The sequence below is a fragment of the Xylocopa sonorina genome, chromosome 2 (genome assembly GCF_050948175.1).
Source record: "Xylocopa sonorina isolate GNS202 chromosome 2, iyXylSono1_principal, whole genome shotgun sequence".
In the NCBI taxonomy this organism is placed as follows: Eukaryota; Metazoa; Arthropoda; class Insecta; order Hymenoptera; family Apidae; genus Xylocopa; species Xylocopa sonorina.
In genome coordinates this window covers 7494016-7513526 of record NC_135194.1, presented here as the reverse complement: position 1 = coordinate 7513526, position 19511 = coordinate 7494016, and the positions used below count along the sequence as shown (strand labels likewise).

At 40.6% G+C, this 19511-nt stretch overlaps 2 protein-coding genes across 2 annotated transcripts in view; one reads left to right on the top strand and one right to left on the bottom strand.

The window, feature by feature from the left end:
- The window catches only part of LOC143433344 (tubulin monoglutamylase TTLL4), a 156009-nt gene extending 141571 nt beyond the window's left edge, over positions 1 to 14438 (bottom strand). The window contains exons 1-2 of the mRNA XM_076910649.1: positions 14340 to 14438; positions 12817 to 12881 (exon numbers count right to left, since the gene is read on the bottom strand). The gene's annotated coding sequence lies outside the window, so the exon portion shown is untranslated. The remainder of the gene's footprint in view (positions 1 to 12816; positions 12882 to 14339) is intronic.
- LOC143432774 (enhancer of split m7 protein) lies at positions 9962 to 11689 on the top strand. Its single transcript, XM_076909665.1, has 2 exons — positions 9962 to 10896; positions 11074 to 11689. The coding sequence occupies exons 1-2, from the start codon at positions 10822 to 10824 to the stop codon at positions 11620 to 11622; spliced, it is 624 nt and encodes a 207-aa protein (XP_076765780.1). The 5' UTR covers positions 9962 to 10821; the 3' UTR covers positions 11623 to 11689.
- Positions 14439 to 19511: the final 5073 nt, after the last annotated feature.

Below are 19511 nucleotides of genomic sequence, written 5' to 3'. Positions count from 1 at the left end.
CTACGGAACTGCTGCACAGTTTGTTAAAGATACTTTACTGTTTACTTTATCCTTCGCGAATGATTAATGATTCGAAAGAGCTGCGAACGCACTACATAGAACTTTCTTCGTTAATAATAACGTTTCGTTACTAACTGTTTCATGTTGGAAATGTACTTTTTCTCTGTTTACTTAGTGGAATAAAGAAATGGAGTTGAAAAGCAGCCATGTGACGCCATTTACTTTACTCCAAGGTATTCGTTGAACATTCGAATAAAAGCGATGGAGATTTATTAACGAGAATTTCCTAATACCTACACTTTATCAACCATCCAATCGATCTGAATAAAATATCGCTACGATATTTCACGCGTAAGTTATGTAAACATGCAGCGTAACGTCAAAATTAAAATGCTAACAAGCACCAGTTGATATCGCATACTAAGTTCTACGAGTGTAGAGAAAATTTCATAGACGCGAGGATACGGGAACGTAAGATTCATAAACTTTCATAATTTTACTCGTGTAACGGCTCCATCGAACACGGCCATTCACACAAGCACTCAATGAGAGAGTTATGGAGGAGGGTTACATAAATTCAGATTAAACGAACCTTTTCAAATAAGTGGGAAATATAGCTTAATCTTGGAACGAGTATGAGACGAGGAATAGATACAGGTAGTCATGGCATAATTCACATTATCACCGCTGCAACTATACTTATTTTAATAATTTCGAGTAGTGCTTGAGAAAGTATCGCACATTACTTCTAATCAGTTATACGTTAGAAGCTACGTTTGAAAATATTAAACAATCTTTATTTCTTTAACCGTGATGTCGTCCCCTGTTAAAATTTACGACATACATTCACGATTTCATTTAACGATACCCGACTAATCACTTCCCAAAGACAAAGAAATTTTCTCATCGCCATAAAATTCCAATATCGAGTAATACATTATCTTATCTAAAACTATGTCTTTGAAGTCAACAGATTACCTAACACGATGACGCGATGTTCAATAATTTAATACACTTGGTTCGCTAAAAAACATATCCATATGTATCAATAGCACGTGTGAACTGACGGTTTACTTATTAACAGTTTATTTCTTGATAAAATTTATAGCGAACATTAACTACGTTCTTTGCGAACTTTATAGTTTAAACTTAATCGCGAGGGTTGAATTTATTTATCTTTCATTTCGTGCCGGAGGACCAAGCTATTTTTTCAATGCTTTTAACAAACTAATAAACATACACGCGTGTGTATGTTATTTATACAAAACAATTTAACATATATTATTTACGACTGCTATTGCTTTCCCCGCTTGTTTCACAATCGCAACCACCATCGATAAATTACATGCAGACATTTAACGAGCCGACAATTATAGGTGTATTCACTGAATCTTCTCACGTGGAAAGTTGCACGTTACTTTCTCAGGGGCACGTTATTGCCAACACATTAATGTAACTCCAAATTGGGGAACGCTGAGGCCATGTGAAAATTACAGACAAATTGCTACCTTGAAGGAAATTCGAGGTTTACACTCGGTTACGTGATGGTAATAAAGGAAAACTACGCGAGCTTTCCACAAACACGTCGAATAAGATTGTACGATAGCGTGGAAGCACATCGAAATGTGCTACGAATGGCAAAAATAAGAGAAAGAGAGAGAAAATCTCATTTATTATAAATACGGATGAAAGATAAAGAAGAGCAATTAAAAAGCGTCACATAAATAATGGAAAGAAACGTTTGCTTAATTAAATTTGAATGAATATTCTCCGAGTGGCTTTCGACTGTCTCACAGAATTGCTCCTAAAAAAGAATATCGCCAAAAAAAAGATGGAGAGATAAGAGATATTTTAATTCATGCAAAACAGCCTCGAAACTGTCAGCTATCGCCTTCGAGACTGTACATTTCTAAATTCACCCCTCTCCGCACGAAAAACAAAAAAAAAAAAGGAAAAGAAAAAGAAAAAAATAGGAAGACAAAGAAACAGAGAGGAGGACAAGAGGAGAAAGAGAGACGAAAAGATCGTGTTTCGATATTCCCGCGAGTCTGACTCACCTCGTGCCAGCACGTGTTCTACCTGCCCGCCTTCGGAGGACCTCTTGGTTCTCCGTATCCTCGCCCTCCCTACCCTCTGCCGCCCCGATTCTTCACACACGTGCTCACGCGTGCGCGTACACGTTCACGGTGCAGACGACGGATCGGAATCGTATCCACGGATCTATTCGTCTCTCTCTTTTATCAGAGCGACGTCCGGCGTTTACCCTCCGTTTCTTTCGATTCCCTGGCTCTCGCTCCTACCCTTTCATTTTTCCACGGTACGAACGAACCTTTCCGTCTTTATTTCGGACATTTCAACCGCGCGCCTCCGTCCATCGCGTTCCGTTCGCGACCCCTTCCCCCTTCCCTTCCCTTCCCTTCCGTCAAAAACCGACGTGGCTCTCCCTTCGGCGTAATCCTGTTTCTCTCTGACCCTGTTTTTCTTCGCCCCACCCCTCTCTCGCTCTAGCCACCGGTGAACGCGTTTGCGCCCTCTCTTTTCTCCCCCTGGCGCGGTCCAAGCTGTCCTTCGACCTGCTCGTTCCTACGCACGAGGTTCATCCTCGTCTATCTCATCGGTATTCGAGAGGTTCGCCTCGGAGCTCGTGGGAAAATGAGGCAGGTGGTAGTTAGATCTCTGAGCCCAGAAACGAGAGATGTGCCTCTCCGCCCGGCAGCGCCATTCATTCGTACGTGTACGCGGATACACGCGTGCACGCGTGCACGTACACGTGGCCGGAGTAGCGCGGGCCTGCGTAGCCGTGGACAACCCGAGCAGGTAGAGATAGTGTTGGGAGAGCCGAACGCCTATCGATGAGGGGCCCAGGTATATACATATTTTTCTCCAATGACCGAAGCCAGGACCAATTAACGGCCGCTCCTTAACGAGAGCTTCCGGCTCGATTAAGAAAAGAGAACAAAAAAAAAAAAGATGGGAGAAAAAGTACGTATTACGACCGAGCTGGCGACACTTTTTTACGCGCCTGTTGCAATCTCCACTTGGTTTAATAAGTACGCGAACGATGGAGGAGCGCGAGGCGGCCGATACGGAGGCAGATCGTGCATGCACGCGACGATGGAAACCTGAAAAATTGGGCTCGTCGCCGTGAAAACGATTCCACGATCGCAGCCCATTTAATCGCTTTTACTCTGAAGGCCCCGCGGGGGAATTCGTAATCGCGGGCCAACCTACAATTTTAATCGTCACTGCGCATCGTTTCGATTTATCGGTGGATGACTTCAATTTCAGGGTTGGACACGGGTTTCGACACATCTTCGTCACGAAGAAATTACTACCGATCGATGCGAGGCCGTGCAGGATGATTATAAAGTTATAATTCATGCGAGAGCGATATGATTTACGGCTACTTTCTCTTAACTACCTATTTTCTTCTCGGCATTTTTTGCCGATGCGTTCAAATTTTTCAAATTTTTCTACACGTTATGCTTGTTCCGTTTCGAAACTTTTTCCTACGATATCATCAATTATCTGCTATGATATTGCAAATGTTAATCGTCATATGATCTAATTGATGTATACGTTTCTCGAAAGGAATTCTCATGCTGATTTCTTAGTGCTTCATTCTCCATTTATTTGTACCTTTGCTGTTACTTTCACGTTCGAATAAAATAAAATACATATGGAACGAGTAATCGGAATGAACAACTTTACAGATGACTGTCGACGCAAGCAACATTCGAAGATCGGGCCTAATTAAAAACTACAGAGATAAATGCAAGAAACGTACACGCGATACAGTGTCAAACGTGTGCATGCAAATGCTCCGCCATCGTAACGGCTTCCCTACAAGGACTCGTCTCGATTTCGAGAGAAATTGTGTGAAGCGTGAGTCAACCGCGTTGGAATTTCGGGATAAGAAACGGCCACGTCTATCAAACGTACCCGTCGACATATCCGGCGTACGTGGCCTTCGATTACATCCCCGATAGCTGCGACTGACGTCGAACAGTGAAATCTACCCTGATCTTTCTATACGCTATTAAACAGCGGAAAAAAAATATTGCAGCGATTCTTAGCAACTTTTTTGGAATAATTCACGCCATCGCGAATGGAAAGAGTCTACCCCCTATAACCGTTTCCTTTTATTCCAACGCTACCGGCAATTTGTACGGACCATCATTTGCCGTGGGAGGAAAAGAGAGAAAGAGAATAGAGAGAGAATGAGAGACGAAGACGAGAAGGCCCTTAATTTCCAGTGTCTCGGGCCCGTGCTCGACACAATGCACCCTGTTCCTTTTCAGCCTCAGTGTCCTCCCCCTTGGACACAGACCGGCTGCGTGCTATACGCGTGGGAAAACCGAGCACGTGCGCAATCTTCAGCCTAAGACCCTACAAAGGACGCCTTTGGGGTCCTATCGGGGCCACTTCTCCCCCTTCCAAGACGGCAGTCCCGACAGGGTTCCTTTATCGATTTTAACTCCCCACGTCACACCCGGCCATTTGCATTTCTCATCGAAACATTCCAGTTCATCGTTCGCGTATAATTTTTTAATAACAATTCTCTCTCGTTACATCTCAAACGCTGTATTAATAGTTTCAAGTACCCCGAGTAATTTGATACTTCTCATTAATATAAATGTAAGCTGAAAACTTCTAGCGTCGAGCCAACATTAAAATTACATACGTTCTTAAATAACTATCTTATCAAACGTGAACAATAGATAGCAATTATGTAATTGTACACAAACATGCCTGCGATTCAACATCAATAACTGAGCGTCGAATACATAATCGACGCCACCCGACCACTGTTACCTTGACCCTACGCACGTGCTAAAGCATCCAATTAATTCGTTGGAAAGCACGACTGTCACATTGCACGGGTAACAGCGATTTGTCTCGATGTCGCCAAGTTTACGTTTAAACGAGGCGAGACAAAGATGGTGCTATACAGAATATTTAGAAACATGAATCAGGATCTGAAGTGTTACGACAGATGAATAAAAAGAGCGGAACGGGAGGTATCCTGTCGTGCGATCAGCATTATTTTGATCCGAGAAAAAGTGGACGAAGGTCAGACGGGGCTAGGTGATTCAGGTTCTACCGGAAGATCTTGCGGAAGTAAAGCGAAGCAGCGGTACGTACACGGAAGCGATGACGTGTGTCGGGGTATTGTGAGCACGTGCCGTGTGGTAGCATTCAATTAAAAAGGAGGAAGGGCAGAAAAGGCCATTTAAATAGGGCGAAGTGCATATATGGCGTGTGCGCGCACACCGCCAGGTGAACTCGGCATTCCGTGAGAATGCTCTCACTTCTCCTTCTTTTCTTCCTCTTGATCTTCATGGTTACTCTGTGCTCGAGCAGTAGGTCAGAAGGTTCGCCGTGCTTCAGTCGGGAAGATGTTAACGGGACAACATGCAAATTTCGACTATTCTAAACATGAGATCACCGTGAGCCAAACATGTTTACCCGTACAGCCGTGCTTCTGGTTTTTCTGCGTTGTACAATTAAACGAATAAAGAATTCTTTAACCTCCTCAGCTGGATGAACCCTTTTGCAATACTTTTATTCTTCTTCAGAAATTTTATAACGAATGGGTCTTCGTCAAATTTTCTTTCTCTTTCATTGAAAATAATTTTAATTGAAAAATTCTGAACGTAACAGAGGTATACGTCAATGTGCTTAAGGAGATTAACATTTCTCATCAAATCGACTTTTTAACTAATGAGCAAGAATATACAAAGAATTTGACGATTATTTACACAATAGGGTACGCCAGTTACATACACTTTTCCAGAGAACACGTAAAGCACAAAAGGTCGAGGACTACTCGTCCACGGCACACTTCTACCTACCGACAAATTGTTCCTTTCTGTACGCTATTTGGTTAGGTTTCAAATAATCCTACTTTAATAAACGCCAGGGCAATATAATGAAAATATTAATAATGTGACCTGACCGACGTCAGTGGGAGAAAGTGGGAAAGATCCCCCAAGACCTGGGTGCACAATACGCCTTGACCGTACCGATAATAACGTCTGTAATAAAAGCTCGGTGACCCGCCATAATGTCTGGGACGTATTCCAACCGCGTCTCGGGGCTAACTTTATGTTCCTCTGACGTAAATAAAGGACTACGATTTTGGGAAGACCAGAAGTGCAATCAAACTTTTTATTACAATGCTGAATACCTTCGTACTTATTTCTCACAATGGAAGTTCAGGTAACAAAGTTATTTTAGAGAATTCATGAAAGAAAGGGACCCTCCTGTCTCGTCGTCGCGTGAAACAATGACGCTCGATATTCCATAGGAAATTAACAAAAATTCCCACTTCCAAATAAAAAAATTGGTGGCACACTCGAGGAGTCATCGACAAAGTCGAAAGCAGGCAAAAAGCTCTGACAAAGAGTAATTGTAAGTCTTGCGTTATCTTTCGAACAACCCCTGTGAAGCGCCCTTCGATATTGCGTAGCCGGAAATCGACGCGTGCGAACTGATGTCACGGGGGTTGATATTCGAGATAGGGGAGAAGGGGATCATGATTTCGTTGGCACGAGCCAAACGGCTAGCGACATATGTTCACGAACAGCTGATGTACTTGCTAATAAGCCTACCGCTCTCTTTCCCTCCTTCGTCGGTAAAATAAATGATACTGCGAGTACATATCAAGCATGGGAAATACGAAGGACCGTGGTTGTGAGAAAATTTGTCTGCGTCGCATGTGTTCACCCCGGCGAAACGATATACCACAAACGTGTTATTATCTACGCATAGAAAAGTGATGGAAAACGGCTATCGATAAAAACGCTTTAAGGAATCACTCGCATGCATTCTCTACAAGTTCTTGCAATTTTTTTCAAGCAAAATCCCAAGCAAACACTCCACGAAAAATGATTACAATTTCCAGCAAGTCCATAAAAGGTTTCGCGAACTTATCTCACAGATTCTTATGAAGCAAAAGTTATGAAGAAAATAAATTCAATTCGTCTCTCACTATGTGCAGTTATAGGCACTTACGTAGAAGAGAACGCAGCTCTTGAATCCGGTCGACTACACCCTCTTCCGTTCAATGTACACACTGACTTAAACCATTGCGTTGGTTCGACATGTGCACGCTACATTCAAAAGCTGTAACGCACGTAATCGGGCACGTGAACTAATCAGGGCGTTGAATTAAGTTTATATTAATCATCGAGGCAGACGGAGCTACTCGCTGCCCACCCAGATCGTGTAAAAACACCGAACAATGAGAGGCACGTGAGAGGAAGCTGACTTGGAATTGAGCCGCCACGTGGCCGCGTATAGTTCATTTCACCGAGTGCATCGGTTTTAATGGACCGTCATTGATCAGGATAGTCCTCGTGGGATCGAATTTCCTCGAACATCGTGTCCTATCGATTCGATTGTTAAGCGAACAGAATGATGTTTGACGCATCGCAAGAGATATATCCAATACGAAATAAAAAGGGCAATAACTGTTTCTAGATTGATTTCTTAATTTTTAATTCCTCTCAAAGATGCAAAGCAAAATGATTAAAATGTCACTGTCCTTTATACATGAAATTAAATGTATCTAGAGACAAGAAAAGAAACCGTGAAGGAGGAAACTAATGCGTAAAGAATGAAACAAGTTCTGTTACAGTGGTTGACTTTCATTTTTGCCACGGCCAATTTATAAACGAAAGGGAAATGTGTTGGAAACAAGCAGCGAACGATCGCGTGTACTTCAAGTATGACGGGTGCGTTTGCGATAACGGTAACGTCATTTTAAATCATGATATATGCGCGACACCATTTCATTTCGAATCATTCGTTATCGTCTCAATTTCTTTGTGCGTACCTCATTACGAAATTAACCAGAACAAGGAGAACTAAACTGCTTTGGTTTCCATCGATCGAGACTCAGCCAAGTAACGCCTCCCTTTTTTCGGATCAGAAATATGGTCACTTGCTACTAAACATTTCTATGACTTCGCCAAACGATTCGAAACCGTACAACGCGTACACGCGATTACGCAAAAAATTGTTGCTCGCTCACTTGGCTCACTCGACTCCTATACGTCTAACTAAACATTCTATTCCCCCTGATTCTTTTCGATCCAATCATAAATGTAATTCCTTCACGCTCGAGTCGGAAGGTGATTTATCAAAGTAGAGATAGGCGAGTCGCGAACGACTCTCCAAAGTACCATCTCAAGTACGAAACAGATGGCACAGAAACGTCAATGCGAGCATGGTTCGAGCGATCGTACGAGTAAAACGGAAGTGATAATTGCATACGTCGGGGAGCGCGACTCGAATCGATTCTTGCATCCAACATGGAGCTAATTGGAATCCGTAGTGTAGGTAGTAAACAAGAGATCCGAAGGGATGGATGCTGGACACCGCGAAACGAAGTAGGCAGAGGTATATATAAGAGCATCGAGTAAGTTTCACGGAGGTGCCTGCGTCGTTAGGAACACGTGCAATTGCTTGGGCTGGCAAGGAGTAACGGGGAGGGAAAGATGGAGGGGAAAAAAAGACAAAGCCGAGGAAGGTATGGACACGAAGAAGAAGAGGAACAAGAAGCGGACAACGACGACGACGAAGAAGACGAGGGATGGCTCGTAAAATGGCAGTAGCAAGGAGAAGGCGGTCGGACGAGCGGTAACTAAGCCAGTGGGAGAAGGACGAAGCGAACGTGCGTAATTATTCGGTGCGAACGATGTTTAAGTGCCCCACTCGCGGAGAAATAAGCGAGGTAGTTGGCAGGAAGAAGCGAGCGATGGGGAAGGAAAAAGAAGAGAAGAAAAAAGCCGACGGAGGGAAGAGAAGAGAAGAGAGGAGAAAAAGAAGAAGGAATGGCCGCGCAAACGGAGAAGAGGATAGAGAAAGATTGGAAGGGGGTACGAAGGATATAATTCAGCAAAAGCCCCGACGAAATTAGTATCTGGAAGTGCTTCCAGCGACCGGCAAGATGTACACGTGAGCCGTCCCGTGATATTCATTCCGGACGATGACTATCCAAAGCGAAGGACGATTTTACGGGCGTCTTCGCGAAATTAAACCACGGCCAAGGCAAATCCTCCCGCGGGGCTACTTTCGACTAATTTTCGACCTCGATCAGTTGGCCAAACTGAAAATCTCTTATCTTCTCCGCCGTTTATAGCGTCTACCATTTATACGCGAACGAAGTCCGGAGGTTAACAAACGTTATTCAAATCGCCGCGTAAATGATTTTCCACAGATGTAAATTAGCAAATTTTTTCGCTCTACAACTTAGACAGACATCTCTGTCTCTCTCTCTCGTCGTCTCTGATTCGAGCACGTAACGCCTGGCGCATAGACGGGCATCATGCGCATTAATAATTATTAAGATACTACTCATTATTAACTAACGATCGACGCGAGTAAAGACCACTAATAAAAAAGTAATATCAAAACGAATGATAGAGGAAAAGTTTGTAAGAACTGACGGAAAATTAAAGCGTATGAAATGATAGTCTACAAGCATGCATATAAGATCGTCACAACGTTCAAACTGATTCAACATCGACGAGTGCACGCAATTAATCGATTCTATTGCATCGCAATTAAATTTAATCGCAATAAAATAAAATCAATAACTCTTCGGGGGAAAAAAAGCTCTCTGTTTCGGAGCGACATCGCGCGGAGGGGAATAAAGTTTCCGTACCGGGCAAACGACGGTTAATTATCGTGTTCGGTAATATAGTCGAGCCGCCTAATGCTCGCGCGCCCACGCGACAACCGTAATAAACGATTCATCACATCCTTTTCATAACGTCAAGTTTTATCGCGCAACATTTGTCTCGGTGTCCGCGATGCGTGTCTCTCACGCGGGAGTTAATACGCGGCAGAAAATGATTGATCAATTGTGGAGAGGAAGCGGGAGCGGACAGTGTATCGTTTCGCGGTGGCTTAGCAGCATAGACACACGTACCGTGATTCAGTAACGTGTAACTAGTGGGATTGCGATCGGGAGGACGCCGGACTTGTGCCCAGCACGCTCCTCGCCGGTGCTCCGGTTCGACGAGGAGGAGAGGAACGCGCGGTCTAGCAGAGCGAGGAGGACGGTGGATCACGATAAGAAGACGTAGCACGAGTGTACCCTCGTCGGGCGTTAGAATGGAAAAAGGAGGAAGACTAGGTAGGGAACGAGAAGGGATTTCTTTCTCTGTTACACGCTCGAGCCGGTTCGGCGAGAAGGAAAGGACGCCGATAGTGGGTCCTTCCGTATGAGCTCACGTTCGTGAAATAGCAAGTCGAAAGGGGCAAAGAGAGAAAGAGAAGAGAACGGTTAAGCCGTGCATACCGTGGCACGACTACACGAGGAGGATCAGAGGAGGTAGGAAATACGGGTTCGAGCGGTAGGTGCAACGAAGACGTAGAAACGGTGACGATGGCTTGGTGTGGGCGCGTGTCTGGCAGCTGCCGCTTACAGGTGGTGTGCTTGCTTGGGAACCAACCTCTACGGACCGTTCCCACGGAAGGCCTGTTCCCCACTAGGGACCCTGACTGCAGCCCCTCGCCCCACCCTCCCGGTGGGTCCTTGACTATATAAGCTACAGCCTCGCCCGACAGCCACCACAATCACGGTGATCGTTCACGAAGTTCGAGCTGGAGACGCGTCCGAGATATACAAGTCGATACGTTTCCGTCGAATCGAGTCGAACGACGAACGCAACACGAATCTCTGTGACATTAGAGACATTGGTTCAGCGACAAAGTGTGATATCGCGATCAGCGGATCGTTTTCATTCAGTGAAGTTCTGTATCGGTGTGTGAAAACAGCTATCCTCGACTAACCCTAAAGGATTAATCATGCAGATGCACGAGCAGATCATGATGGTCGATGGACAGGAGCAACCGATCTCGAGAACCTATCAGTACAGAAAGGTAAGGATCATTTAAATTCCCACAATTTTCCTAACCATCGATGACGCATACTTTGTTATCAAAACAATTCTAATTATTCTAATTCGAACCAAGAGTCAAAGTCGTTGAAAATTCTTATTCGAACGTGCTTCCCATCGCTACGTGTGTCTATAATGGTTGGTCACTTTTGTTTTGCAGGTAATGAAACCTATGTTGGAACGAAAACGCCGAGCACGGATCAATCGTTGCTTGGACGAGCTGAAGGACCTGATGGTCACAGCCCTAGCTGGCGACGGCGAGAACGTGGCGAAGTTGGAAAAAGCCGACATCCTCGAGTTGACCGTACGCCACCTTAACAAACTTCAGAGACAACAACGTCTTTCTGCGAATCCGGTGATCGACGCTGATCGGTTCAGAGCCGGTTACACGCACTGCGCCAACGAAGTCAGCCGTTGCCTCGCCGCTACTCCCGGGGTCGATGTCGCCTTGGGAACCAAATTGATGACCCACTTGGGCCACAAACTGAATTCCATGGACAAAACTGGCCCCCTAACGATCCACGTGGCTGCACCGCAATCTTCCCCGTCCTCGAATAGTGAGCTCAGCTCGGACGAATACTCGATGCCCCTCACTCCAGCGTCCAGTCAACCATCTCCGGTCAGAACGGACGTCGAAGGCATCTCCCAGAGTCACCAAGGCCTCCTACAGGTCGCCAAACCGAACGAGCCTATTTGGAGACCGTGGTAATCTCAAGAGGACCGAACAATTTCAACCGGCAATGCCATCGTACCCGGTTAACAGAGTTCTCCAAAAGACCAACAACCGAATGTCCCGGTCGCGAAGGAAGCGAATCACCGTGGCCTGGACTCGGAATGAAGAGAATCCGTTCTACGGAGAGCCATTACCGGTGTTGCAATTTTGTCTGTGATTTGAGCGAATAATTGCCCCGTTGGAGTTGTCCCGGGAACGTCGTATCGAGGAAACGAAATCTCTTATGCCTTCGATGAATTCGATCGTCGAGATTAACGACGAAGGAGATCGTTCCTTGCGACGTCTACAAAATGTGCAAATACCGATTCTTTGACAAAACTAAAGGCGGGAAAAGAGGCGGACGACGAAGAGGAATAGACTTAAGACTTTTCCATTTGCTCAAGGCACTTAAGAGTGACACAGTAAGCGGGGGAATATCGAAAATAAGTTCTTTTGTTTATAGTATCGTCTTATGGATATATTGTATATTCATTGATTGAATAACGTTCGAAGAGTTGAAACTGCTAAGATCTCGATGTAATGACACGTTCGTGCGTCGCTGCTGAAGCTTTAATTTACTTGACAGTTAGAGTTTTCTATTGTTTATTTCATACTTTTATCGAGAATTTTTTATTTTGCCCATTTTTGGCGCGAGAACGTCACGGCAATCGATATTTCTCTTGCGTCGATTGCGGCACGGTTTCGCGCCTAAATCGACACGAGGAAGAAGGTCTCTTCTCGCGCCAAAAACGTTGTTATATCTATGTACGTATCTCCTCGGCCAATCGTATGGATTTTTGTACTTGACAATCGCATGAAAAATCAAATTCCAATTTTCAAATTGTCAACAACAATGGTCGAGCAGAGGATCTTGTGATAGAGAAACGTGTACCTGTGATATTTACTGTAGGTGTAGAGAAATACTAGATTTTTAATAAATATGTTTCATTGATCAATTTTATACTCTAACATTCTTCCTATCCGTTCATCATTTGTTAACCACTAACTTTTATCGATCTATCATTCCCTCCTAATGTAAAAACGACCGCACAAAATTTATTTAACATTTCAGGGAAATAAAATTTCCAATCGCACACAAATATGATGTCACGAAATACACTTCGACGAAACGTAGGAGATGATGTTTCTCAAGTAACATTAAAGTAAGATTGAAACTGAAACAATACTCACTCGAAACTTAAACAGATTTGTCCGATATCAAAACTAAACATCCCTTACTCATCTGAGGTCTTCACCTGAAATGATAAAAACCTTTACAATTATCACCGTAATGTAACAATTTCGTATTAATGGTGATACCAGCAACGCAGTACGTTATACATTGTTTACAGACAGGTAAAATGCAGTCGGGATCATAAAAAATATTATTAAAATAAATGTAAATTTTATGTGTCATCAATAGTGTGAAAAAATGTATGAGCCACACTGTTGTGAAATCACTATAATTTTGACTAATACAGTTAGTAAGCGCTTTAAAAAAGTAAGTCGTAAAATTTCTGATTTATAAAACGCGATTCTTCGAAGAAATTAAATACTTCTTCGGGAAATAATAAGGAAGTTATAAAGTTATAAAATATGTTACTTCTTGATCATATTTTATGTTACTTTATTGTAGTACAATCAACGTTTAATTTTGATATTTTTAATTTTGTAGAATTCTTATTTAATAATTATGTAGACGATTGAAATATCTTTTATGACTTTATACTGTTTTACAATTGTGTGATATACACTACATTTCATTCTTATCCATGCACTTTTTATCTATTTCCTACGATTCATTGTATTACACAATACTGATTAAAAAATGTATTGTACTGTTAGTTCAATTTTTATTTTTGCGCACAGTTCTTAGAATCGTGCAAATTTAATATTTCAATAGTTTCCATTCAAAAAGTGTTTATATTCTTTTTACATTTGTCATTACACGTTAAATCGAACGATACGAAATAACTTGAAAAATTCGATATTTATTTAACAAAAATTATACATAATTAAAAATAAAGACACCTATGTAGATGTTACTCCCGTTAGTCATTATATACGCAATCGAATGCAACTTGGTGTGTGGTCTGATGCGCGTAAAAGTAATTGACAAATAGATCGTAATCGATACGAGCAGAACTTGTCACCTCGAATCTATACATCTCCAAATATGTACGTGCACACGAATCAACAACACTTGTGGATCAAATTTACGGTCAAAACGGTATTAATGCCCTTCGTTACGGTACATTATCGATATTAAAGTTTTGCTTCACATATTATAGCCTGCTACTTAAAGATCGACATGTTATGGGTCGACATATGTAGGCATGTAAAGGGTTAGGTTAATATCGAAAACACATCACTGATTCAGTTCGAGCAGTATCTCAACGAGAAATACTTGCAGAGATAACTAGCACCACATTTTCACCAACGTTTCTGCGATATCCCCAACGAATGTCTCTAATCAATAAACACGATTCTCGCAACAAACGAACCAACGTTAATTACCGATCTACAATTTATTATGGTAGCATTGGCGGCACATGTGTGAATGCGTAGTAAATAGAGAGGCATTTCAAGGAAAAGCGTTGATATTCGAAGGAATTCGGAGGTACGACTCGAAGCACAGGATCGATACGATAGTGGACAAACGTTAGCTAAACTTGAAAGAACGATAAACATTTTTAAAACACGATTATACTCACTTTTCCGGGAATGAGACTGCCGCTCAACTGTAGCACGTGCTGTCATTACAGGTGCACGACCACGCTAAGCGGCCATCTTGCGACAATTCCGTGAAGCACTTAAAACGGAGATATTTAAAAGCTAGTCAAATAAAATATTCATGAAAATACAAACATTTTTATGCATCCAACAGAATTCTATTTGAGAATGATTACGCGTTTCTGTATTTTCAGGCGCAATTCATATTATGCTCGCGATGAATTAAATCGGTAAGAAATGTTTACATATGTAGATATAAAGTTATCGACTTTACTTCTAACGCGGAACTACGATTCAATCAAATGATTATCGCACTTGACAAAGCTACAAAAAGTAATAAAATTGGAAAAATCATAGAAAATCATGTTCGCAGACAAGGTACAAGACAAATTCAAAATCCTATGCACTTTTTTGTCACTCAACTTGTGTTTCCTTACGATTTTAGTGTCACTTCCAATGTTACCGATTCAGTACCTAATGATTGGAATCAAAACTAAATAAGATTAATAACGTAGACGAGTTTTCTCTGTCTCTCTATATAAAGAATTCTATCTAAAGAATCTCTATCTAAGAAATCCTAAAAGACTTGTCACTAAATTTCAAAGTTCTTCTACACTATCATCACGAATAGTATTATTCGCAAGACTTCGTCATCTACTATAATTAGTCTGAAACAAACTCTATTCTAAATCAATGCAAATAAACCTAACCTATGGCAGCCATTCGCTCGAATTATTTGTTATATAATTCGTAATTGAATCATATCACTTTATAATACAATTGATAATTATATATCAAATATATATCGCCCAGGTCTCACCACGTGGAGGTTGCTGCGAATGGAGACCCACCCTAGCCACGTCCCATCCTCCCTCCTTTTAAACAAATTATCATTTAATAAAATCTCCTTTCAATATACATTTGCAACGCGTTCGATATTTGATCGCTATGCAAACGTACAGTGAAAGGATTTTTGTAAGGAATATTCGTGAGAAATAATTAAACGAAGAAGTTGGAATAGAAAAATTTTCATGGAAATACAAAAATACAATTCAACCATGAAATGCCCTACCTAGCAAAGAATCTACTTTACGATCGCTACTTGAAAGTAGCCTACCTAATTAGAAATCTATATCTCAAAGATAATGATTCCTATCTATTAATATATCTATATAAAGATCTAAGAAGTGCTCCCTGTTTCGACGAGCTCATGATAGGTACCAAGTACAAATATAATAGATGAAGTATAAACCCAAAAACAACAGAAAAAAAGAATTAGCAGATGAATCTGCACAATCTTCCAAGAACGAACAAAAGTACATGACGTGATACATGGTACATATAAAAGAAAGAAAATGCGAGACCAAAGTAATGTACAATAAAATCTTAGATGTAAGAAGATCTAAAACAAAATTGGAAACATCAAAAACATAATACAAGTATATGGAGTTATAGTCCGCAGAAATTCGACAGCATTATAAGATTACCTAAAAAGTACATAAGTATATAATTATAAAATATGTAATGTTAATATAAAAAAATTAATTAAGCTGCAAATACTGGAATATCTAAAACAGAAATACATACACACACGCAAAACACAAATATATTTACGTACAATTACCACTCAAACAATAAGCATTACATAGCAACATAAATATATATACTGTATAAATATGTAGGAGAAAAAATTTTTACCAATAAAATATGATTTCATGAAATACCACTTTTATATACGTGCATCTTCTTGGTCGTTTACTTTCTTCCATCCGTATTAATATGATTATATCTCCACATTCACAATATGAGCCAATTTCTATATATTATCATACCTTTCCATGTGTGTAATTTGTAAGATGGTTGTTCAGTCATGTTGCTATATTATTCCTAAATCTGTAACAGACTAATTTAAGCGATTAATAACAGAACATAAAAATTTGATCGAGAAAAAGAATATACATATATTAGCCATAGAAAAACATCATTTTACCGAAATATAGTTGCAAGAATAATACATTGAAACTCTATGGTCTTAATGAAATATTTTTATATTTTGACATAAAAGAGATAAAGATATACTTCTAATTCAATCTCATTCTTTCTACTACTTTTAAACAGATATACAGAAAGCATATATAAAATATTTAAAGATCAGTCATGAATGAACATTGAATAATCCGTTTACAAAAGTAAGAAAATACCTTTTCATAATTAATCATTCTATGTAATATTGTGTAATATTTTATTCTTAATATTATATAACATTGTGTAATATCGTGTAATATTGTGTAATATTTCTCATGAGAAACGCTCGACTAGAAAAACATGGAAATAGAAGAACCAATTCATATTCATTTGTTATCATTATTATTAAAAATTATAAGTGAAGTATTCTTTCTTTCTCATAAAAATTTATTAGATATGAAATAAAGAATATCTTCAAATCTTCACCAACAACAATTTGCAAGAATAATTTATTGAAATAGATATTCATCGCGAGAGTAGCCGCATTCGGGCCCTTTTTATAATTCGCAACACTAACTCATAGAAATATTAAGTAAAGAATATCTGAAAGTTAATCGCGATGGGTGCTTCAAGATAAAACAATACGCAAGCAATCATATCAGGGTGCTTTTTACAATTAGCAACACTAATTTATGCACGTGAAATTTACATACGTAACACTAATAAAAAGTATTTTAGAATAGTGATTTTTATATGTGCAATGTCACCAGGGTACAATATACAGCACTTGTAGCTATTCTGATGACTATGTGCACGATCATACTTCCATAGTGCAAATGAAAGACTTTATAGACGCAGTGTGATCCTTCCACAGCATCAGCGGAAGCTTTGGGCATTTTATTTTAATCGCAACACTACTCATAAAAGCGCGATTATTCATTATTGCAATTCTAAATGGAAAACTACTCGTGTGAGAAAAATGAACAACTAACAACTACTACTTCTATATAAAAAGAAGCTATTTTCTTGTAATATTCGCGATACTTATAATCGCAAACGCTATAAAGTTAATGAATCATTACAACTCTAAAATCAAAACAGTAAATATAATAAAATCTAATTCTCGAAACAATATTAGCAAATAACAATTAAGAATCTAACAAACAATCGCGACCTTGTTAATTGCAACGCTAAAAGAGCAATCGCGATTAGTATTTCCACGCAACTCTAATTAAAAGCCCGATATTGTATTAATCCACACGCAACTCTAATAAATATCGTGACCTACATTTATTCGCAACTCTAATGAAAACCGTAATTAATCATTCGCAACGCTAATAATTAAATTGAAACCGCGATCTGCCCAAAAATCAAAGAAGCCAGCACTCAGCTGGCCAGAATACATACTACTAAACAAATACGAGCACAGTGACAAAGTAGTAACAAAGAATGACTTTGAATTCGGATAATTACTTCCAAATGCATAATCATTAGTAGTTGCCCTCTTCTCCGGGCCTCTTCAGCATATAGCCTCTTCTTTCTTCAGGCTTGAAGCCCAATATCCTGAAACTTATATCTAAGCTCGAGATTTCCTGAACGCAAACCAAAAAATAACATACAAAGGTGAAATAAAAATATAAATCGCGAAAATTCTGAACGCACGTAGACGAACAACGATTCAAACAATCGCTGTCCGTGCAAACGTGCTAAACCTCGAGCAAAAAACGTTCGTTTCGAGCAAATCGCGACCACGATCGCGGAGCGATTCGAAAAATCAATCGAGTAAAACCAGTGGCGAACGGCATCCTCCGTCCGCGCAAGCTATACTGTCGATCATTCAAATCTGATTCCCTGAAACAGGTTGAACCACACGAGAAACGCGCCTGCCCGATCGGAGACTGTGGTCAACCTGCCCGGCCCTACCTACTTATCATTAACAGACAAACATACCAGAAGTAAACTACCTACCTACCTAACCCTATATTTAAAAATGGCGAAAGATTCACACCAACACATTCATTCGACCCCCGGAAATTCTCACTCAAACACTCGGGCGCAAAAATCCTACACTAGAGAGAACGCCCCGGGACGCCTCCGACACCCGAGCTTGGCATACAACCTCGCATACTCTAAGGATACGTACCACTGCTGTAATCGACTGACGAAAACTAGTGATCATTGCGTACAACGCCAGTAAAGCGTTTTTATCTACATTTTAACGTTTAATGTGAAATTTGAAACATTGAACAATTCTGTATTTTTCATAAAACACAGAAGTTCTATTTGTGACACGGATGTTATTGGAATTGGTATCACATTCGTGATTAAGAATAAATTTGGTTCCATTTGGAAGCAATAGTAAATTGTTTCTATGGAAACGACGCAGTTCCACGGCCTAACCACGCACACACAACGTGGAAAATACATGGTGCACGATACACTAGCACGTCAGTCGCGGAAAAAAACATCTCATTAGTTATTATACAATCATCGTGCCTATCGCCTTTTCCCCATCCAAGTAGCACCTGGGCACGTGAATAGGGTCCTGGCAATGAACGCGGAAGGGGTTAAACCTGAAAATCCTAATCTAAATATACGGATTAGTAATTTCTATTATTCTTTGAATCTATCAATAAAAGTTATTCATTGATAGTTATTATGCTGCATAGAGCTGTAAAGAATTCTATTTTCAACCCTAACTGAAACATGATCTCGATATTATTTTAGAAATAATCAAATCAAATATACATGGAATTGCCGCTAAAGCTACCAGTACAGTTGACGCATTTTTGCGTCCGCGAAAATGATTAACATGACCGGAATGTCAGCGAGTAACATTCTAAGCACGGCCTCCGGTTGAGACAGAAATTGAGATACGCTCAATTAGCGCACCGGGAACCCCTAAGCAAGATTTGAAGCTACTAATATCCTTGGTGAGGGTGGCGAACAACTCCATCTGCCCTTCGGAATAACCGAGGGCCTTACGGATGGGACAGAGCGCCCGTACTGGGACGCGATATCGACAACAACAAACTATTTCAATACTTTATGCAGCGTAAAATTAACTACAAATTATTAAATATTGATCGAGATATAAAAAAGGAGCTTGACAATTCATTTTAATATTATAACGCATAGAATAGAATGAAGAAGCACGACGCAATACGAGCAAAGTGAGGGGTTTTTCA